The 25,237-nt window shown below is 41.0% G+C and overlaps 1 protein-coding gene across 2 annotated transcripts in view; it reads left to right on the plus strand.

The window, feature by feature from the left end:
- The first annotated feature begins 1,362 nt into the window (after positions 1-1,362).
- The window catches only part of LOC121389539, a 33,325-nt gene continuing 9,450 nt past the window's right edge, over positions 1,363-25,237 (plus strand). For both annotated transcript variants that reach the window (XM_041521205.1, XM_041521206.1), the window contains exons 1-6: positions 1,363-1,538; positions 11,340-11,403; positions 11,956-12,776; positions 14,333-14,413; positions 15,347-15,959; positions 21,154-21,313. In XM_041521205.1, coding sequence (XP_041377139.1) covers positions 1,446-1,538; positions 11,340-11,403; positions 11,956-12,776; positions 14,333-14,413; positions 15,347-15,959; positions 21,154-21,313 — 1,832 coding nt within the window. In that variant the 5' untranslated portion in view covers positions 1,363-1,445. The remainder of the gene's footprint in view (positions 1,539-11,339; positions 11,404-11,955; positions 12,777-14,332; positions 14,414-15,346; positions 15,960-21,153; positions 21,314-25,237) is intronic.

Here is a 25,237-nt window from a genome sequence, read left to right on the forward strand (position 1 = left end):
AGAACTCCCAACATGCCTTGCAACGTCTTCTGTCGACATGCCAGCATCAAGCATGCCAATCGCCCGTTCGCGTAAATTATTGGGTATTTTGGGCATACTAAAAATGCTACAATGTAAAAAAACGTAATTTTTTTTTACAAATTTTAAAGCGTTTTCGTTCACTTGACAACAATGTCAGTAAGACAAGTCAAACAAATTGACCGAATACTACACGGGACATGTCGAACCATGCATGCACGTGCAAATTGAATTTCACGTTGTCGACGATTAATAGTGTAAAAATAATCGATAAAATTCATGAATCCTGATAATACAGCTCACGGCTAATACTGCCTATATAATTTCATTACACAATTAATTCTTTAACACAACAAATACTATATGTACAAATCGGAAGTTTCTTTTTTTGTTCAGTATATATATAATCTACTAAGGCAGGTAGGGTCACCAGTGTGTATACACCATATGTAAGCACGGAAATAAAGCATTTTGTATTGTACTGAGTTTTACAAAATATTCTTATCAGAAAACAATACGGTCTAATAATAATCATGATGATGAATATGACGATGCCATTATAACATTAACACACATACGCACGCGCGCACATACACCCCCACAGACACACATACACACACACACACACACACACACACAGACACACACACACACACACACACACACACACACACACACACACACACACACACACACACACCGACACACACAAACACACACACACACACACAGACAGATACACACACAGACACACACACACAAACATACATACACACACACAGACATACACACACAGACAGACATACACACACAGACACACACACACACAGACACACACAGACATACACACACAGACATACACACACACAGACATACACACACACACACACACACACGCAACACACCAGGGCCGTACCCTCCGAGGGGCAGTGGGCGGGGGGGGGGGGGGCATTTGCCCCCTGAGAATATCACTTTTTGTACTCCAGAAAATAGCATAGCCTCCCCCCCCTAGGATTTTAATCAGGGTACACACACACACACACACACACACACACCATCCCCGCCACAAAAAAACAAATTCCAACCCCAACCCCTGCAAAATGTTTTTAAAAACTAGTCATTAGTGATAACATTAACAACATTACAACCCCTCCAAAAATAATAATAAAAATAGCAACAAAAAACACAACTAATAAAAGAGAGAACAAAATGTAAGTAAATAAATAAATAAATATATAAACTAAGTTTCCCCGCACGGTAAATGTTGGCACGTGACAGTACTACAATGTTTCTAAGGGGACTTGAACCTATTACGTCAAAACTGAACAGCCGGAGAACGTAGACAGTGTCAAGGTTACGTGGTACTTCGTAAAAAGATCGCTGCTAGCACCAAGTAATGATAAAGGTCTCTGCAAGTTCATGAGATAATGGCGGGTGGATTTGGAAACATCGACGACTATAAAACAACAAATGACTTGAGCCTCCCTTCTTTCACAGAATTTACGTCAAGTCTTAGAATGGTATTTATTTATTTATTTGCAATTTATTTATTTATATATTTATTTATTGATTGATTGATTGATTGATTGATTGATTGATTGATTGATTGATTTATTATTTATTGATTAGTAATATATTTATTGCAATGTTTAATTTATTAATTCTCTCTTTCTTTCTTATAGCTTGTTCGTTGAGGGTATATGTGGGGCAGCCGCCCGGGGGTGGGTGGGTACAATGGGGTTATATAGTCCACCCAAACCCCGATACTTCTTTCGTTGTATTATAATACAAAATAAATAAATAAATATAGCACTGGCGTAGGAAGCGCGGGGGGGGGGGGGGGGTAAGGAAGGCATGTGCACCCCACTTTTCAGATATTTTGCTTTATATTAGTGTAAAAGTGTGTAAATATAAAAGGGTCCCCCCCCCCCCCCCCCCACACACACACACACACACTTTTTGGCACCTTCTTATGCCACTGTATAGTCCAGTCACTGAACAGTTTGGTGTTGCAATAAAACAGTTGTAAATTTGATATCTGTATTTCATGTTCCTAAATAACATACTAAAAGTATAGAAGCTGTCAAGTAACGAAACTGTTGTAACAAATTGCAAACATCAAACATGTGCCATAAAATCTGCTCGGTGCTCCATAGCAAACTGACGTCATTCGCATTGAATGGAAGTGACAATTATCCATAATTTATATTTCTTATATTTCTTTATTTAGATATTTAGATATTTATATATTTATTTATATATTTATTTGAAAAATCCAGTTAAATTTACACTGAAATTACATTAAAGGCACTCAGTCACTGATTTATTGGGCCTTATTTCTCTAAATATAGATTATAAATGGAAATTGCATTCATTTGGAACACCAAACCGGGTTATTATATGATCCAAAACATTTTATTTGAACCACGATCGAGGGAATTGACCCCTCCGTATGACGAGTTAACCACGCCCCCCGTGACACGTGATGCAAGGTTAGACAAACATTCAATAATGGCTGCCAATTCGCATAGGTCGATAGCAAAATCAACCGATCTACCGATTACGTTTTTGCCTTAATTTATTTACAAATATCGTTGTTTAAATAAAAAGCCGACAAGAGGAGACATTCAAGTATTTCACTACAGGGTACATTTACGATGACAACGTGATTTAAATCGACGAAACCATTTTTACTTCAGTAAATTTTATCGAAGCACAAGAACCCGGAAGTGAACGTCGAACCAAAAGAACATTTAAAACATCCTATGCTCGTTTTTCTTGTCAGAACTGATAAATTAAAATGTCTTGTTTGTTTCTTTTTTCTTCTTCTTTTTCATCTTAATTTTTGTTGTTGTTGTTGTTGTTCGACTTTTATATTAATGGAATCCCGATATGCCGAGGAAGAGAATAGAATGCGCGGCGACGACCCGGCCTCAACCCGTTTAAAACCGTGGCGTCTTTATTTTTGGTCGGGTTGCGTTAAATGTTTTGTTTAAAAAACACAAAAGGGAGGGACGTGAGCAGTAACATTAAAATACAAGGCGTGTGGGAATGCTATCAGTGTACCAAAATTTTATGCACGAAAGGTTACAAAACTATAGCAGGATACAGTCGCCTGTGCCAAAATTATGCAGGCAGTGGTTTAGATTGTGGGATTGCGATATTTATGGGGGTGTATTCTTACATAGCTGCACTGCTTGAATCAACCGATATACGGCACTTGCCCTATTTATGAAACCAAAGCCATACACGAAAAAAAATTAAAATTCAATTCACAACTGGCGTAGCCAGAGGGTGGGTTGGTGGGGACCACATCTTTGGCCCTCCAGTTATGTATACTGACCCGTCTCCGTTCTGACAAGATATATTAGGGCTGTTTACGTTTGGGTGCCCCATCCCTTCTTTATAAAATCAGGCTGTCCAGCACACCCTTTTGAAAAAGTTGGACACAATTAGGAATGAAAATATAGAAAATGTAGGACAACAGTAGGAAAACGTAGAACAAAAGTAGCACTGAAACAGTACGTAGCGACATTATTCATGCTCGAAACACCGTTTTATGTAGTGTTTAGTTTGTACATGTATTTTGTGTTCTATCAAAAATAATGTGTATTTTATGTAACGGTCACGTTATAGTTATTTCAAATTACTGTACACTATATTAATCAATATACATATTTACATGCATAGGAATGCTGACGCACAGTAAAACAGAGTTAACATGATTAATTTAAGTTTTCCATAATGTATTATAGATTCTGAAGTCATACATACACATTGTACATTATAATCATATTAATCATTGGAAAATATGTTGGCTTTGAGGGTGTAATTTTAATATGTTGAGATTATATGGTGCCACAAATTGGGAGATGTATCTTGCTGCCAAGAAAAATTAAAATAATTCCCGTAACTGATGACTTTTATAATATTACAAGGAATATGCACACTTTAACAGCAATTCGTGGCATTTTCAAACCAAAAAGTATTCTGAAGAAAAAGTAGGAAAAATAGGACAAAAACCAAAAAGTAAGAAAAAGTAGCTGGACAGTCTGTAACATATTTGCCAATTAAGCCAGTACAACAGTGCTTAAATAAATTATAAACTCATGTGTTGTGGCAACAACTGTTGGGAATCAAACTTGAAGCTTCTGCACACACACACCACCCCCCCCCCCCTAATCTCACACAACCCGCCCATTAGTTATCCTACTGTCACACAAAATGTACTCAAAAAGCTTTATCTGTTCTAGAGGCATAGGCAGATAAAAAATAGTAATAAATATAAGACAACCCATGCCTACAAAACAATATAATAATACAAAATAAAAATTTAATTAAAAACATTTATATATATATATATATATATATATATAGAAAAAAAAGAGGCAAAATTATATTTTTAGAGAGAGAGAGAGAGAGAGAGAGAGAGAGAGAGAGAGAGAGAGAGAGAGCAGGGTTTCTGCCAGAGGGTAAAATGGGTATGGCGCCATACCCAAATTTTTATTTTTTTAAAGTTAACATTTTGACAAAATTAATGACTCTTATCATTATTGTATGATTTTCTTAAGCCTAACCCTAAATGTAACCCATTTTATTTGTGGAGGAGACCCCCCATAGTCCCTGTTGACTGTGGTTGCATTCAATAACATAGCGCCATACACACAAAATTATTTCTGGCAGAAACACTGTATATATATATATATATAACATAAAACTAAACCACAGATTGCAGTTCGCACAATTTGTTTAATATTTATTATGAGAATACTTCCTAACATTTTCTTTTTTCTCAAAGAGAGGGTCTTTACGTATTAATCCCCATGCAATCTGGTACAGGTAAATATATCTATTCAAAAATGTATCTTTCTGTGGCATCCATCTCCAAATCATTATCCTCGAAACTGAGCAATTAAGGATTACCATTTGATGGGTGGTGTCAAACTGAATCCCAAGTCTTGGAAGTCTGAATTACTCCTTAGCAGCAATATGTCAAACACAATTTATTTTTTTAATATTGTATTAAAATAAATTGTTGAAAGTGTTTCATTTTCAGCAGCAATTTCACCCCCTGCCCCAGTTTTTCTTTCACATATCAGTTGAAACTGTTCTATTATTTCTATCATTCTGTTCTCAATATCAAGATGCAATGTAATTTGTTTAATAGTTTGTCTTCAGAATCTCATTTTCGACATCTAAGCAATGACTCCACATCCATTGGTCCAGTTGCTGAAATATATAAAAACAAACATGTTAAGTATTTCACATCCATTTGAAGAAGTACATTAGTCTGTAACTTAATTACATATTGTATTAATTTAAAGTTTAATTTAATTTTAGGAAAAATTTTTTTAACAAGAAACAAAATCAATGTGACTAAGTATAGCAGTAAATTAAGAAAAGTAGTGAACAATGTATTTAACGTTGATGATGTTATTTGATTTCTATTAGAAAGTTGCACAAAGCTACATATAAGATGGCATGTGGAAGAAGAAAAATGCCTATGCTTTGCTAAAATTTGGGGTATAAAATAATGATGAAAAACAAAACTACTGTCTCCAAAAGAAAATCATATTTAGGGTAGGTAATAAAAACAAAACAGATGTAAGTGCCTCATCTAGGTGGTTATGGGTTTGAAATGTTTTGAAATTAGGGTTAGAACATATTTCAAGCACATGACCATTTATAAACAGCAGTTCTTTTACTATCATTTATCTGAACATTAAAGAATATATCTATTAATTTCCAAGATTTTTTTATATTATTATTATTCTTTGGCTTCAAAACATTTCAGGGTCCCTACATAAAATTTGCCTAATTTATAACTTTCCAGACAATACTTCCTTATACCCCTAAAGCTCACAACCATGTAGGTTACTCCCTCACTCCCCTCCCCCCACACACAAAAGAACATACACAGACTCACGCCTACACACATGCAAATAAAAAGAAAAAGAAAAAATGCTAAGACTTTCAAACGTTCCAGCATGCTTGTTAATACTATCACTAACCCTAAACCTAACTTACGCCTAAATTAACTGAATGCTGGAACGATCGGAAGTCTTGCCAAAACTTTTATTTTGGCCATTCGTCTGACTGTGTATTGTTTAACGACGGATTCTTAACGACAATATATACATCGAAGACTGATTAAATGAGTCAGTAAATTCATTTACATTGGAGGGAAAGTGATTCTTAAAATCTTACCTTCGTAGAATTTATATATCAGTTGAATTTTGATGGATTCGGCAAAACTTCACTTTCAATACCATGTGACGGTTTCGCAGGAAAACACTGATTTTACGTCAATCGTAGGCTCCGCATAGTTGTCATCGCTATTAACACTTGTCAGCAGAAGTATATGTTTACTATGATTATAATTCATTTGGAGGAGACAGTTATTTTAACTAATTTTAATGCTAACTATACAAAAACGTTACACATCGAAAAAAAAGTATGTTGTCTAACCTAATGGCGTCCAAGCAAATTTGGGCCCGCGGTTTTTGAACCGCGAAACATGATTGGTCCAGAGCGGTTGTCAATCACGCCGTACGGAGGGGGGTCAATTCCATGACACGCTTCATTTTTTAAAATTTGAAACTCTTCGTGGGGAAAGTCATAAAACATACGGCAAAACAGACTTGATTCCACTGAGAGACAGCTATGAAGCTAGACGTGTTGACGTGCGCTCTGAACTTGCCCCCCCCCCCCCCCCCACACACACACACACACACTTATGGCAAGCTTTGGAATGTTGTACCGGGTCGCGGGCGACCGTGACTTGGTGTACGGGGACGCGGACTCCAATAAGAAGAGGAGAGGAAGAGGAGGTCGGAGGAAGGAACGCGCTGCAGGGGCGGCTCAGGGGGAACCAAAGCTGGCGGCTCAACCGCCAGTGGCAGTTCCGTCTGCGTCGCCGCCCCCCCCCCCCCCCCCCCCCGCTTCACCACCGAAGAGGAAGAAGACGCCACCGGCAGAATCGACCGCGGAGGTGACGAGCGACCTGTTGGACACTGCTATGGCCCAGTCGCCGCTGCCTCGATACACTTCCACTCCAGCGCCTCCGGTGAAGCGGTCGACTATACAGACCGCTCCCGTTGAGAAGCGCCCTGCTGTTGTTGAGGCGATGGCGGCCGTCAAGAGGAAAGCAACATCTCCTGCAAGCCAGCCTGTCCGACAGACGACACCCCCGGAGGAGGACGTAGATACCTGGCAACTGGCCTTGGGGAAACTTAAGGCTCAATACCGGGACTACGTCCAGGGAGACACGACCGATACGGCGAAGCTGAGGGGCCGGTTTTGCAACCAGGACTGGAGACCGCTGCCAGACGGGAGCCACTTTGAGCTCCACAACATTCGGCTCCAAAGCTCAGCGACGGGACTCATCGTGACGCACCGGCGCCAGCAGACCTACCGACAAGCGATCCTCTACGAGATGGACAGTTCAACAATACACAGAAACGCCAAGATGATTTGCGGCGCCGGTTACCGTGTGGTCATCAGAAATCTGCTCTCTAAGAAGCAACTCATCCCATCGCAGACTGCAACTCCGGACATCGGTTCGCCGTAGTCGCCAACCTCTCCCCTAACGGCCTTAACGAGGCTACTCGCGTGGACATATAGATCGGACTTTAAACTTTTAGACCTTCGTTCAAAATTTTATGTCGAAATTGCCCCTTTTTTTTTTAATATATTATTAAATAGTCCGATCCTCTCTTCTTTCTCTTATTTATTTTTGGACTGTCCTTCAAAAATGCTCCAAATTATATATTTATTCGGCCGAGCAGTCAATTAATTTTATTTTTGGCTTGTAAATTATTATTTTTAATCCTACTAATTTATTTTACTAATTGCTAGTAATTTAAAAATTCTGTCCATTCACACTCTCCCCCCCCCCCCCCCCCCCCCCCCCCCCCCCCCCCCCCCCCCCCCCCCCCCCCCCCGTTAAACTAGTTATCTATCTATCTAATTTCTTTTTGACCGCCCAGTCTAATCTAGCGACCAAATTTAATGAGTAGATTTTATTTTTATTAATTATATTAATTAGAAATGCGCATCAAAATTTTAAAGGCCCACTATTTAATTTTTGGATGTAAATTTCAAAATTGTCCCCTTAATTTTTTCTGTCCCGGAGCAAGTCACTGGCTATCCAGAGACAGGCCCCTGGACGGACATGCTCGAAACTCTAGTGGTATATGAGCATGTTAAAATTATTAGCACTCGCACTCGCAAAACAGACTCGTAGTAATACAAATATGTTGTTACCATAGTGCAGAGCGCACATTAATACCACGGTCTTTGATATACCAATCGTACTGCACTGGCAGGAGCGAGAAATTAAGTCAATACTTTTCTTAATGTGCAGGACGAGTTGCTTCCTTCTGTTTAGAAAATTTAAAATGGCGGGCAAATTTTTTATGTTGTTGGAAGATTTATTTTGTTAATAATGATGCAAGTACATCAATCGAGATTTGGCGAGTAAGGTAAGTTATACATTTTTGGTTTGTGTGTCCATTTATTGCACTATTTCGGTTGAGAAACGGTTGAAACTTGGTGTCACAAGTTTTGAATACCAGCTATATATACTACTCAAAAGAATTTAAGTGTCAAACGATATTTTCGACATTATTTTCTGAATGTCAATTATATTAGCTAGACCATAATGTCACGCATGGTATTGTTCCATTTTGACGAAAGTGGGTCTAAGCAACCCATAAATGAATTAAAATCCACTGTCATTGACACTGTCGACTAGTTCTAATGGCGAAAACATGCTTACATTTGCACGTAAATTAGGGCGAAAGTGAAAGGTCTGCTAAGTGCCCATAACTTGCTTTTTCACAAAGCGCTTCATTTGCACGCTTTGCACGTGTATTCCATGTACCCAATGCTGAATTTCCGTATAATTGGAGCTTGCGTTCGTGTACGGTGCACACTCCAAATTCGACAATGGTACGACTTCAATTGACTATCGAAGATCGAGGAAGGGCTATTGCTTGGTTTCATGATGGCAATACGCAAAGAAATGTTGCTCTGAGACTTGGTGTCAGTCAGAGTGTCGTTGGCCGACTGTGGCAACGGTACCAAGCAACGAATTCTGTTCGAAATCGTCCACGTTCGGGAAGACTCCGAAGCACTACAAATAGAGAGGACCGCTACATCATCAATATGGCTCTACGTCAACGCACAACCACTGCACGCCGATTACGTGACAATCTGCGGACTGCCACTGGAACTCGAGTGTCTGATCAAACCATACGCAATCGTCTGAGAGCCAATAATCTACGCTGCCGTCGCCAGGCTGTTCGACCACCACTCCTACCACGTCACAGAACGGCCAGTCGTCACTGGTGCACGCTTCATCTGCGGTGGCAACGTGTTCAGTGGGGTCGAGTGATGTTCACTGATGAGTCCAGGTTTAGTCTCCAGTTCAACGACGGTCGGGTTCGTGTCTACAGACGTCCTGGGGAGCGCTTCGCTGACGTTAACGTTAGACAACGTCACCGGTTCGGTGGTGGCAGCGTTATGGTGTGAGGCGGCATCTCTATCCACCACAGGACCCCCCTCTATGTGGTGGATGGCAATCTGAATGGAATCCGCTATCTGAATGAGATTATCCGGCCTTCAGCAGATTGGCGGCGGGGCAGTTCTGCAGGATGACAATGCCAGACCCCACCACGCCAGGGTGGTAACGGACTTTCTCAGACAACAAGGTATCGCCAGGATGGATTGGCCAGCATATTCGCCTGACTTGGCCCCAATAGAGCACGCCTGGGACGAATTAGGCAGGAGAGTTCGGGATAACCATGCCCCTCCGGCCAACCTTCGTGATCTGGGTCAACTTCTTATGGCAGAGTGGCAGGCCATTCCCCAAGAGTTCTTCAGACGTCTGATCAACAGCATGAGGCAACGATGTGTCGAGTGTATTCGCGCCAGGGGTGGATTCACACACTATTAAACGAATGTTCTAATGTGTAAAATCCATGTTTGACAACCTTCAACTTTGACAGCATGTCATGTGACTTTCTTGTATACAGTGACGTTTATTTGTGGGTTTTTTGTAAATATGGAACAATAAATAAAAAATTTGGTGTAGTTTACATCATCAATCTAATACACTTTGAAACTTATTTGGTTATAAATCTTTGACCCTTAAATTCTTTTGAGTAGTATATAATGTATGCGATAATATTCGGATGTATAAAGAACCACACTTTTTACACTGTTACCATAGGACAGAACCGAACCCAGCCCTACCCTCCCCCCACCCACCCACACACACACCCACGCCACCCCACCCCCCCCACCCCCCAAAAAAAAGAAAAAAAAAAAAGAACCACAAACAAAACAAACAACAGCCCCGATTTGCAGGTTAGAAACGATCTTCGATAATAATCAAACTTTTTATTTCATATTTATCTATATGTATTATCTACATGGTAATCTTCTAAAGAAATACCATACCAAACTAACCAGGATTGTAGCACACTTAGGTTAGTTTCCCATTGACAAAAAAGTGCGGTACATGTGTATAACCGCACACTTGAAACCCCCACCTGTCGAGTGTAGTGTTGTGAATGGAGAAATCTTACTTGTCCAGCAATATTTTCACTTGTCCAAATAAATGAACATTTTATTCAAGTACAAGGACTGTATTTTTGATTGCTCAAAATTAAACTGCATTGAACATTTTCACTTGTCCGCAGGACAATCATTGAGGTACATTTTGCTTGTCCGAGCAGATATACACCAGGACAAACGATCAAGTGCTTATTTATGGGCCCTTCAGCAATTACGTAACGCTTTACTGGTAGCGAATATGATCACAGGACGTGTAACGAAACGTTATAGGGGATGTTTGTCAAGTTGCATGATGTTTTCAAAACAACTGTCTGCGTTTCTGCCAGAACGAAATTTTTGGGTATTTTATTCTATGAAATTGAATATTTACAATATGTGTGCTGAATGCATCCACAGTCAATAGGAGCGGGTGGAGGGGAGGGGGGGGGGGGGGGGCAGACAGAAAATGGCTTAGGTTTAGGGTTAGGGTTAAGAAACTCATACAGTAATAATAAGAGTCATAAAGTTTGTCAAAAGGTCAACTTAAACAAAACAAAATCTACAAAACAAGTTGGGTATGGCGCCATACTCATTTTACCCTCTGGCAGAATGCAGCCGGTCATTGTTATTTTGTTGGGGTTGTTGTTTTTTTGAGCAGATTTTCTATCTAGACTAGTGTTTCTTTTTTGTTTAGTATGTTAACCACATAGTATCGCGTGATAATAACATGACGTATTTGAATATTAAATACCTCTTTCCAGGGAGTTGACTGCTATGGCATTCGCAGACGACAAACACCATCCACTGTGCAAAGTGAAGGTGAAGGTAATAAAAGTATATAATCTCAGTGGCTGATTCCTGCCACCGACAAGTACATATAACAGGGGCGTAGGCGGGTGTGTGTGTGTGTGTGTGTGTGTGTGTGTGTGTGTGTGTGTGTGTGTGTGTGTGTTCGGGCGGCGAACCCCCCCCCCCCCCCCCCCCCCCCCCCCCCCCCGCCCCGCTGAAGCAAATAGTCCGCTTTCAGTACTAAAACATACAGGTTTATAAATATGGAGTTTCGGGTGGTGCAAAAACAAAATAGAAAAAGGTCCACTTGGTTCATATCCCCCCGAGAACATGTTCAAACTCGGGACGCCTGCTATGCCTTTGTGCAAACACTAAGTTACCCAAACGTTTGTCACAAAGCATGCATCACTATGAGAGAGAGAGAGAGAGAGAGAGAGAGAGAGAGAGAGAGAGAGAGAGAGAGAGAGAGAGAGAGAGAGAGAGAGAGCGATGGAGGGATGGATGGATGGATGGATGGATGGATGGGTGACAGACAGACAGACACCCAGACGTGTTGGTGGTGTTATTCTCAGTGTTTGGTGTTTGTAGGTTATGGATTCGGACTTCCCCATCTATCACGATCAAGTCAGCATGTACCAGGCATTCTAGGATATCGCCCAGCACGACACCCGGAACACGCCTCTCCAGTCAGTCATCTGGGGTGTAACGAGGGCCACGCCCCAGAACACGCCTGTCTGTTAAGTCATCTGGGGTGTAACGAGGGCCACGCCCCAGAACACGCCTGTCTGTTAAGTCATCTGGGGTGTAACGAGGGCCACGCCCCAGAACACGCCTCTCCGTTCAGTCATCTGGGGTGTAACGAGGGCCACGCCCCAGAACACGCCTCTCCGTTCAGTCATCTGGGGCGTAACGAGGGCCACGCCCCAGAACACGCCTCTCCGTTCAGTCATCTGGGGCGTAACGAGGGCCACGCCCCAGAACACGCCTCTCCGTTCAGTCATCTGGGGTGTAATGAGGGCCACGCCCCAGAACACGCCTCTCCTTTCAGTCATCTGGGGTGTAACGAGGGCCACGCCCCAGAACACGCCTCTCCGTTCAGTCATCACTGTACACTGGGGCTGGGTCACACAGACAGAGGCGGTCTCGCCAACAATCCGTTTTTCTCAGGCAGAACCCACTACCCAGCGTACACCGAGAGTCAACGTCCTGGACAGCCGGGCACAGAGAATCAGCAGTATGTTCAGGGAAGATACACAGAGACACTGCAAACCCCGGCTGGAATATACACCGATACACTGCAGACCTTCGAGCATCCACTATGCATGAAACCAGTAGACCAGCCCGACTGTCCTGACTCTCGAGTCCTGCAGCCTCACGGAAGTCGATCACGACATGTTACAAGTGACTGGGTATGATACACACATATCAGGCCTCTGAAAATTGCGAGAACGATAATTTCGATCGCGCATCGCACGCGTAGGTGAAGTTTGCGTAACCAATTTTTCGTTCGCGTATTGAATTTATGACATCATTCACATGATCATGATGGGTTACGTAAAAACGAAATGGGTTATCTGACTTTTCAATTATCGGAGGCTTGAATCTTACTAGATGACCAGCTTAAAGTACATAGGGTAGCAGGGCTCGAAATGGAGGCCATCGAAAAGCGAAAAACAATCCTTTTATATTTTTAGATCTAACCGGTAATGTAGAAATCTAAGAGAAAGATGTATATGCGATTATCTTATCGACCAATGCACCGCAACTGGTCAAAGGCTGTAGTGTGTGCTTTCCTGTCTGTGGGAAAGTGCTTATAAATGATTCCTTGTTACTAATGGGGAAATGTAGCGGGTTTCCTCTCTAAGACTATATGTCAGAATTACCAAATGTTTGACGTATCCAATAGCCGATGGTTAATTAATGCGCTCTGGTGGTGTCGTTAAACAAAACAAACGTTTTATCTCATCTACTGTTTAATTAGTGATTGTGTTATAGTTTAAGTTCATAATGCTTTAAAATACAGCTCAGAGATATTCCACACACTGTCCCAAACCCTCCCTTCGTCTTGTGCTGTCTTATTCCCTGCAGGACTAGCCCGAGTACTCTTAACTGTAAGAGAGCTAGACGAACATTTGAAAGAGTGCGTATATAACCTTCCAAATGTCCGTCTAGCTCTCTTACAGTACTCGGCCTACTGCGTTTTATTTTTTTTAGCATTACATATTCAGTGTTTCTGCCAGAAATACATTTTGGGGTATGGCGATATGCAAATGAATGCAACCAGTATGGGGGAACTCCCCCAGAAAGAAAATGGGTTAAGTTTACAGTAATGATAAAATTTGGGTATAGCGCCATACCCGTTTTATTCTCTGGCAGAAACCCTGATTCCTTTTATCCTGCTATTTTAAAACCACAACAAAAGGTCATATTTTACTTCCTATTTCGAGCCCAGCATAGATCAGGAATTCGGTTTAATTTCGGTCACACTACAATGCGTACCAGGTATATAACCAGTGACATTATTTACCCAATATCTTTGTACTGTGCTGTACTTGATAGTATATAATACCCCTACGTCTATCATATCGGATGTAATAATCATGACATTTCTGTTTTGCTACGTCGTAACAAATTTGATGAAATCGGCGACTATAAAATCTGAAAGTTGACTGTCGGTATTTGCGCCCATGACTTGCGTGCACTACAACAGCTTGTTCTGAATGTGCACGTAAAACCCTTTGACCTGACCTGACCTGTCGGTATGTAGATAGGGCAGAGTTGAACAAAGACAGCAAACTTATGGGTAACATCCGCCTGATATAACGAACGTTACCGTGTCCGCATCAAGTTACTGAACTAACTCTATTCTTGTACTCCACAAAAGATTCTCCAATAATGTATTTTTCTGCTAATACGGTAAATGTTTATTGGTATATAGTTGCAGGTGATAGTACTTTTATTTCAGACTGTCGGCAGAGATGTAGCACATGAGTTTTGGACAAAAGAGTTATGCTCTCTATTTGACGCCATTCCGTCAGAGCCCGAGGTATGTTAGCCTTTCAGAACAATTTAAAGCTTCTTTTTTTTTAAAGAAAAGAAAAGATAATTATGACAACTGAATAATCAGTTTTCTGTGTTTTGTGTAGTAATAACTGAAAAAAGAAGTAAAACAAATTAAGACATAATTATCATACTGGAATATTTTTATTATTATTTTTAAGTTTTGAGGTCGCTAGAGTAGTGACAGTGACCTTGCCCGTCGATGCAGACACGTGAAACACGAACTGGTTCAAGATATGATCCCATTCCTATATATGAAGTTTCATGAAAATCGGTTCTGAAATGAAGTCGCCAGATCGGTGACATGTATTTATATTTTTAGTAATTGTGACCTTGATCTTCGACGCAGAGAGCGGAACGCAAACTCGTTCAAAATATGATCCTATATAAAGTTTGATGAAAATCGGATGAGAAATGAAGTCGCTATTGCAGTGACGTCGTCGTGTCACGTATTTACGGTACAGTCGCTATATAATATCCCCTCGACGTCTCGTCGTTATATCCCTTAGAACGTAGCCCAGTGGAAAAGCGCTCGCTTGATGCGTGGTCGGTTTGGGATCAATTCCCATTGGTGGGCCCATTGGGCTATTTCTCGTCCCAGCCAGTGCACCATGTCTGGTACATCAAAGCCGTGGTATGTGCTATCATGTCTGTGTTGGTGCATATAAAAGATCCCTTGCTACTAATGAAAAAAATGTAGCGGGTTTCCTCTCTATGACTGTCAAAATGACCATATGTTTCACATTCAATAGCTGATGATTAATAAATCAATGTGCTCTAGTGGTGCCGTTAAACAAAACAAACTTCTATAACCCCTCGACGTCTTGTCGCGAGGGGATAATAGCGAAACATATAAAACAAAAATGCATAATGTACGAAAACTGTCGAACCTTTCCCTTTTTTGACCACTTTGTTCCAGGTGTTGCAGACGAGCACTTCATCTCAACTTGATAATTACAATAATGATGCCGATGGATACAACAACAATACCCCGTGTGCAAGATCAGACTACACAGATACCAGCTACAGTTCAAGCGGGGGATACACACCCGGTTACAGTTCACATGGGAGCTACTCAGCCAGTTACGGATCACATGGGGGCTACACAGGCGGTTACGGATCATACGGGGACTACACAGCCGGTTACGGATCACACGGGGGATATTCAGAGGGTACATACACTTTAAACAGTTCAAGCGAAACTGTTTCAAACTACGGTGAAGCAAACAATCGTGACTTGCCCTCCACGTCATCGACAGACATGTCATACGCATGGTATGATTACAAACCGCCCCTGATGACGTCAGAATTTTGTTTGGATTCCGATTTGGAAAGCTGTGGAGTGACATCTACCACCGACCACGGTCATGATCCATTGCTGAAACTGCCTTCGTTGTCCAATGAAAAGGCTTCTTTTGATCACGTGTCCTCGACATCAGAATCGACGACCGAAAGCGAGTCGACGAGGTTAGAAAATGACGAGTTCGATGTGAAGGATAAATTTATCATCCCCAAGGAATCTCGAAGAGCAGGTGTGTTTATGGCTAGTTATGCGATTTATACCATTACACCCTTTAAAAAATAGGTGATGCCTGTCACAAGGACTGAATTAAATATTATACTGATATCATTAAATATTATACTGATATTATACTGATATCATTAAATATTATACTGATATCATTAAAACATTATAGGGGTCCAGTGGTAAAACGCTTGCTTAATGCACGGTCGGTTTGGGATCGATCTCCGTATGTGGGCCCATTGGGCTTTTTCTCGTTCCAGCCAGTGCACCACGACTGGTACATCAAAGGTCGTGGTCTGTGCTATCCTGCATGTGGAATGGTGCATATAAAAGACCCCTTGCATAGCGTGTTTCTTCTCTAAGACTAAGACAAAATTATCAAATGTTTGACATCCAATAGCCGATGATTAGTAAATCAATGTGCTCTAGTGGTGTCGTTAAACAAAACAAACTTTTTAAAGATTATACTAAAGCGAATTATAACACCCCTATACAGGGTCCAGATTTTCGAAGCTATCTTAGCTCTACGATATCATAAAACCATCGTAGGCTGTGGCAAGCGACGTTGTGACATAGCTTACAACCCATTAGGCTATTTTTCGCTCCAGCCAGTGCACAACGACTGGTACATCAAAGGCCGTGGTATATGTTATCCTGTCTATGGGATGGTGCATATAAAAGATCCCTTGCTGCTAATCAAAAAGAGTAGCCCATGAAGTGGCGACAGCGGGTTACCTCCCTTAATATCGGTATGGTCCTTAACCATATGTCCGACGCCATATAACCGTAAATAAAAATGTGTTGAGTTACAACGTTTTACGATATCGTAGCGCTTTAGATAGCTTCTAAAATCTGACGGCTCCCATTACCGATTATAATTAGCAACATTGTCTTCAGTGGCGGATCCAGAAAATACATTGGGGGAGGGTGTGACATGAGGCGGAATGCCAAGGGAACTTTGTGGGATGGTTTGGAAGGAGATCGTTAAAAAAAGGGAAGAAAATTAATGTATACTAAAATTATAACTGTCGCAAAGTTTAGGGGGCCCCCACCCCTAGATCCGCCTCTTGTCTTAATAATACAATTCACACCAAAGCCATTGGTGAGATATGTAACAAGATTTGTTTGGTTACTTTCTGTAAATTAATTTGAACTAGACTAAACGTAGCATGCACGACTATTTGAGGCTTGCGGGATACTACTACATTTGGGATAACAGATTACGGTGTCCATGTTGATTGAAATTTCAGTTGCTTTAGGTTGACGCATATGTTACTACAGCCCACGGCTTTAGGTCTCACTAATTTAGGCATGCCAGATATTTTTAGTGCAGTGAAGAGTTGTGGATATTCAGTTCGTTTTGTTTAACGACACCACTAGAGCACGTTGATTTATTAATCATCTGTTGTTGGATATCAAACATTTGGTAATTTTGATATATAGTATTAGAGAGGCAACCCGCTACATTTTCCCATTAGTATTAAGAGATCTTTTATATACACCATCGCATAGACAGGATAGCACATACCACGGCATTTGATATACAAATCATGGTGCACTGGCTGGAACGAGAAATAGCCCAATGGGTCCACCGACAGGGATCGATCCTAGACCGGCCGCGCATCAAGCGAGCGCTTTACCACTGGGCTACGTCCCTCCCCTGGATATAAAAAAACGTATTTCAAGTTATTTTAATCGAACTAAAACGTAGCATTTGACTGGTTTTCTGGTGAAGCCGTTTGTGATCTGTATGTGGGAATGATTATTTTGGTCATACATACTTTTGGGCGCGTTTATCGCCTTGATTTTGTTGCAGTCTACAGCCATCGGTCCAGTAAAGTTTCTTTTATTTAACGACGCCACTAGAGCACGTTGATTTTTTATCTTATCGTCGGCTATTGGACGTCAAACATATGGTCATTCTGACACTGTTTTTTAGAGGAAACTCTTTTTACGACAGGCAGCAAGGGATCTTTTATTTGCACTTCCCATAGGCAGGATAGCACAAACCATGGCCTTTGTTGAACCAGTTATGGATCACTGGTCGGTGTAAGTCGTTTACACCTACCCATTGAGCTTTGCGGAGCACTCACTCAGGGTTTGGAGTCGGTATCTGAATTAAAAATCCCATACCTCGACTGGGATCCGAACCCAGTACCTACCAGCCTGTAGACCGATGGCTAACCACGACGCCACCGAGGCCGGTTCCATCGGTCCAGATGTTGAAAGCATAGTTAAATTAACCCTGCGTTAGTCTTGTATAATATTTTCCTTTTAATAATTTTTGCAAAAATACAAAATTAACTAGATTTTATCATGCATGGATGGATACCTTTGGTTCTAAATCAAGTCTAAACATTATGGGCAGAAATTTACGAAGCCTGTTGTTTTTTAGACGCGGATGTTTAAACATTGTAAATGTACGTAGTTACACGCATGTAAGACTTAAACAGGCTTTGTAAATCACGCCCTATGTTTTCAATTATTAAAAGTAATTAGTATTAATCCCTGGTTTTGAAAATTTCCGTCAACCACTAGTTAAGCTGACTTAACGTTTGAACAACTGGCATATACAACGTTTAGAATCTTCACTCGAGACTCTAATATAGTCTCAGGCAACGCCATACAAATTGTATGAGTGTGACGTCATTAACGATTGAGTCTAGACTCTTAAAGGTTTTGTAAGCACAAGCCCAGCTCCAAGTTCAGCCAGAGAACCTTTCGCTAACGTTGGCCAACTATTTGATTAGATCCCGACGTGGCCATTTGGTTTAAGGTGAAGCGCATAAACCAGTCTAGCTAACTTTTTTGTTTTGCTCGGTCTGGCTAAACGCACCTCCGGTTGTCTGTGGTCGGCCTCGATGGTTGGTAGCAAGGTTTCTGCCAGAGGGTAAAACGGGTATGGCGCCATACCCAAAATTTAATTTTTTTAAGTTAACTTTTTGACAGAATTAATTACTTTTATCATTACACTATGATTTTCTTAACCCTAACCCTAAACTTAACCTATTTTCATTCTGGCGGAGGTCCCCCATACCCCCTGTTGACTGTAGTTGCATTCAATTCCATAGCGCCATACCCAAAAATGTCTTTCTAGCAGAAACACTGGGTAGGTACTAGGTTCGCAGACCAGTACTGGCTCCCATCCAGAGCGAGTTTTAACGACACAATGGGTAGGTGACCATTACACCCTCTTCTCTCTCTCTCTCTCTCTCTCTCTCTCTCTCTCTCTCTCTCTCTCTGTCTCTGTCTCTGTCTCTCTCTCTCTCTCTCTCTCTCTCTCTCTCTCTCTCTCAATCTCAATCTCTCTCTCTCTCTCTCTCTCTCTCTCTCTCTCTCTCTCTCTCTCTCTCTCTCTCTCTCTCTCTCTCTCTCTCTCTCTCTCTCTCTCTCCGTCTCTCTATCTCTCACTCTCTCTCTCTCTCTCTCTCTCTCTCTCTCTCTCTCTCTCTCTCTCTCTCTCTCTCTCTCTCTCGTTCTCTCTCTCTCACTAACCACTAACAACTAACTTACTGTCCTGGACAGGCAGCCCGGGGCGGGATTTAGCTCAGTCGGTTGAGTGCTCGCTCGAGGTGCTTACGTCGCAGGATCCAACCACCTAGGTAGATCCATTCAGCTGATTGTTTTTTCTCTCTCGTTCCAACCAGTGCACCACAACTGGACAAACCCGTGGTATATGTTTTCCTGTCTGTGGGATAGTGCATATAAAAGATCCCTTGCTGCATTAGAAAAAATGTAGCGGGTTTCAGGAGTCAGAATTACCAAATGTTTGACATCCAATAGCCGATGATTAATTAATAAATGTGCTCCAGTGGTGTCGAAAAAAAAACCAACAACTTTATTTTGGACAGATAGCTGAGGTGTGTTCCCAGGACAGCGTAATCGAACCTTAAAGGGACATTCCTGAGTTTGCTGCACTTTTTAAGATGTTATCGACTAACAGAGACTTTTTAACGATTGTAATTACATATCAAATATATTTTTCTGCATAAAATATTAGTGGCTGTATATTAAAGCCGCACACCCTAGTTCCATCCAGCGAAAATAAATTATAATTTGGTTAATCTACAAACCTGTAACACACTTAGATCACGTTTTTATCAAATGGAGTGAAAAAGCAGGTTTTATATCGATAAATACCATGGGAATCCCCATGTCCCAATTGCTTGAAATAATTTTGAAAGTTTGTATTCTGATGTCACCGGTAGATGTCGCTCGAAGCACACCAATGCCTACGTCACGACAAATTTCACAGACTTGGGGTGCGTTCTTTTCACCTCTCCTGGACATGTTCCAACTGTTCTGTCCTGGTTGTATCCCCTCTCCAGATATCGTAGGACTTAGCAAAATTATTGGTTTTAAGGGTTTGTAACGTTTTGTATTGAGATACTTACTTGTCTGAACTTTATTGTTACTGAAAATGTTCACGAATTGTGAAGAAAAATCTCACAAATGAACAACAACAAATCGGATGTTGATTGCGCGAACCGTGCACGAGAAAACAAACCGAACCAAAATGATAACGGTCACGTGGTATACCAACGTCTGTCACATTGAAATGGAAATATCCCGTCTAAAAATAGATTAGACCTTGTCTACTCAACGGTTTTTTCTCAAACGTGCGTCCGTTTTTCAGAAATACGAAAAATGCATTTTGTGGTATTACAAACACCAGGATTACCAAAAAACACTTCAGGTGAATGGAAATATATATTCTAAATAATAAACGGTAAGTAAAGTGCAATTTTATTTGTGAAAAAAATGGGTTTAATAGCGAAAAACAACGCCGTAATGGTTAACAACTAGCCGTAACTAGGGTGTGTCCCTTTAAACGTGTTTCTGATCGTTCTAATATTTGTATTAGGTTTAAATTTCATTTTATTTCCTAAAATATAATTTTTTTGTACGTACGAAATTATTTGAAGACGAAATTCAGTTTGGGCTTCTTACAAATATTAAGAAACACATTGAATATACAGAAACTGATATTCTAAACAAGAAAATATATTTAATATGTAAGTTTAATCGTAGAAATATTTTATTAGTCGAAAACATCTTACAATGCAGCAAACTCAGGAATGTCCCTTTAATTGGATATAAGCATGAACATAAGTTAAAATGAATGAAATTAAATGTCTGTGAGTTTTGATTCGGTGGTGTACGTATGCCGAATGACGTCATGTCCGGTTGTTCCTTTGCAGCTGACGAGCCTCGCCGACCGAAGAACAGCTTTATTCGGTTCTCCGTGGAGAACCGACGGAGAATCTCGAGGGAACACCCGCTGATGGACAACCGGGAGGTGTCCAAGATCCTGGGCGGCTTGTGGAAGACGCTCACACCCGAGCAGAAGAAACCTTACGAGTTAGAAGTTTTGTCATCGTGCAGATCGTATTGGGCATAAGCGTACGAGGCAAATGGGTGGGGTGGGGGAGCAGGGGGGTACTGCCCCTAGTGCTGGAGCAAAACCTTAAATTCGGGAGAAAAATGATACAGATATTCGGGAAATATGTGCTAACCTGTGACCTTTTTACCATGCAATTCCATCATTCCACCCTAAACCCCCCCCCCCCCCCCCCCCCCCCCAGTGCTGGAGCAAAACCTCAAATTCGGGCACAAATTATTGCGATATTGAGGCTAAATCTGATAACCTGAGACCTTTTTACCATGTGTTTCCATCGTTCTACCCTGACAATTAGTTGTAGTCCATGTAAGAATGCGTAGAGTTTCGTTTGGACCCTGTATAGCTGTTTGGCAGTAAAACGAAAGAAAGAACTGTTTTATTTAACGACACACTCGACACATTTTATTTACGGTTATATGGCGTCAGACATATGGTTAAGGACCACACAGATTTTGAGAGGAAACCCGCTGTCGCCACTACATGGGCTACTCTTTCCGATTAGCAGCAAGGGATATTTTATTTGCGCTTCCCACAGGCAGGATAGCACAAACCATGGCCTTTGTTGAACTAGTTATGGATCACTGGTCGGTGCAAGTGGTTTACACCTACCATTGAGCCTTGCGGAGCACTCAGGGTTTGGAGTCGGTATCTGGATTAACAATCCCATGCCTCGACTGGGATCCGAACCCAGTACCTACCAGCCTGTAGACCGATGGCCTAACCACGACGCCACCGAGGCCTGTGTTTGGCAGTGATGCTAATACGAATAAATCTTGTTACGCAAATTCGGGCATTTTCGTTTAATTCGGGCAAAAGCCAGCCTGCCCCACATTATAAAAATGGGAAACTACGCTTAAAATGTGCTTTAATTATTGAATATTAATTTTTCCACAAAAGATTAAAGACGTATACATATTAAAAAATACCCTGTTATTGAAGAGGTGGTACATACTTACAATAAAAAATTATTATCATTATTATTTTTTTTATCCCACTGTCCCATTTCCTTTCTCTCCTTTGAATTCCATCTCATTTCTTCCCGATCTGGCAAATCCTCCTATATTTCAATTTCTTTCGCTGTCCACCTCCATATCCCAGTCTTTGTCTCTCCAACCGCGACAGCTGCTTGTCTCTTTTGGCTATCTGCGCCACACACCTACCATTCCCCATCAACGTTTAGCTGTGGGCTTAGTCTGACCACTTCGGAGAGTGTTCAGTAGTTACTTTTGGCACTGTTATGAGGCACTTGTAACCACCTACTATGCAACCCTACTACCGGCGGTCGTTAGTTAGTGCTGTGGGTCAGACCAGCTTTATACTTACAATAAATGTAAAGATCTACCCATACCTCCCTGAAGTGTTTTGTTAATTATACGCGTATATCTAAAATTACAACAGAAATGATAATATAGGTTTTGAGAGACCGTTCCACTAGTTAAGTTTACAAGCATACACAATGCTACCGCACACTTCTTAACAGTGTTATCTTATGTTAAAGAAGAAGTGTTTTATTTAACGACGCACTCAACACATTTTATTTACGGTTATATGGCGTCAGACATATGGTTACGGACGACGCAGATTTTGAGAGGAAACCCGCTGTCGTCACTATATGGGCTATTCTTCTGATTAGCAGCAAGGGATCTTTTATTTGCTTTTCCCACAGGCAGGACAGCACAAACCATGGCCTTTGTTGAACCAGTTATGGATCACTGGTCGGTGCAAGTGGTTTACACCTACCCATTGAGCCTTGCGGAGCACTCATTCAGGGTTTGGAGTCGGTATCAGGATTAAAAATCCCATGCCTCGACTGGGATCCGAACCCAGTACCTACCAGCCTGTAGACCGATGGCCTGTCACGACGCCGCCGAGGCCGGTCCCTACTCCAGAATACGTACGGTAACTGAGAAATAACTTATTGTCTTAGATCCAGCCAGTGCACCACGACTGGGACATCAGAGGACCGTGGTATCTGTTATACTGTCTATGGGATGGTGCATATAAAAGATCCCTTGCTGCTAATCGAAACTAGTAGCCCATGAAGTGGCGACAGCGGGTTTCCTCCCTCAATATATGTGTGGTCCTTAACCATATGTCTGACGCCATATAACCGTAAATAAAATGTGTTGAGTGCGTCGTTAAATAAACCATTTCCTTCCTTTGTTTATTGTGTTAGATTAACATACAATAAATACCAATGTAAGGCCGAAAAAAAAAGAAAACTCAAAGTCGGTCTGGTCAGACCAAAGCTCCAGAATTGATACGGCGACACGGCTTCTTTTTTTTCTTTTCTTTTTTTTAAATTTTTCTTTGTTGTTTTTAAAGGGACACACCCTAGTTACGGCTATTTGTTAACCATTACGGCGTTGTTTTTCGCTATTAAACCCCATTATTGACAAATAAAATTGCACTTTACTTACATTTTATTATTTAGAATACACATTTCCATTCACCTGAAGTGCTTTTTGGTAATCCTGATGTTTGTAAAACCACGAAATGCATTTTTTGCATTTTTTCACAAGACGTTCTGTCGAGAAAAAACCGTTAAGCAAGCGAGGTCCAATCTATTTTTAATGTCACAGACGTTGGTATAATTATCACGTGACCGTTATCATTTTGGTTCGGTTTGTTTTCTCGTGCACGGTTCGCGCAATCAACATCCGATTTGTTGTTGTTCATTTGTGAGATTTTTCTTCACAATTCGTGAACATTTTCAGTAACAATAAAGTTTAGACTAGTAAGTGTCTCAATACAAAACGTTACAAACCCTTAAAACCAATAATTTTACTAAGTCTTACGATATCTGGAGAGGGGATACAACCAGGACAGAACAGTTGGAACATGTCCAGGAGAGGTGAAACGAACGCACCCCAAGTCTGTGTAATTTGTCGTGACGTAGGCATTGTTGTGCTTCGAGCGACATCTACCGGTGACATCAGAATACTAACTTTCAAAATTATTTCAAGCAATTGGGACATGGGGATTCCCATGGTATTTATCGATATAAAACCTGCTTTTTCACTCCATTTGATAAAAACGTGATCTAAGTGTGTTACAGGTTTGTAGATTAACCAAATTATAATTTATTTTCGCTGGATGGAACTAGGGTGTGCGGCTTTAAGCATGGATTGCACAGAAAAGGTGGGTTATATAGTTTTTTTTACGTTCTCTTCAGCTGCTTTGGTCTATGGCCATGGTTTCCCCTCCTTTGTCTTAGTATCCTAAATATTTTCCTAAACAGTAGCACGGGTGTGTGGGGGTTCTGTTCAACCCACAGGTTACTCCTACAAAAATCGAGGTCATACCGCGAGGTCAAAATCGACGTGCGCGCTGACCAGAGACCAGAAATGTATTTTTTTTGCCTAACTAGCACAATCTAATTAAAATTAGCTCCACTATTACATGTGGATCTAACACCAGCTAGTTGGAGCTCATGTCCACCAATCAAAACCTTACTTGCAGAATCCTGCCAGTGATTTAAAAATAATTTGAAAACATTCCGAATTATCCTGAGGGTATATGACATGTTTCGTGTGAATTACGAATGCCTTAAAACATGTTTTATTTTATAAAATAAATAATTTGTAATGTAAAACTGAAGACTGATTTAGTTGGGGGGTTTTATAAATAAATAAATAATATTGAATGTAAAATTCAAGACTGATAACCCACACCGTACGTATTGGTATGGTTCGCTGTACTGCGGCCACTAAAATAGATTCGCCTGATATTTTTAGAATTTGTATGCTCCCAAATAACGTTATAAAAGGCGAAGTGTGATTGGTCAATATTTAAATTATTATTTACAGACGAAATGTTACCTGGACATTGGGGGACTACGCAGTGTTGTTAGCAATCCGATTAAAATTAGTTTTACTGGTCTA

The sequence above is a fragment of the Gigantopelta aegis genome, chromosome 14, assembly GCF_016097555.1.
Source record: "Gigantopelta aegis isolate Gae_Host chromosome 14, Gae_host_genome, whole genome shotgun sequence".
In the NCBI taxonomy this organism is placed as follows: Eukaryota; Metazoa; Mollusca; class Gastropoda; order Neomphalida; family Peltospiridae; genus Gigantopelta; species Gigantopelta aegis.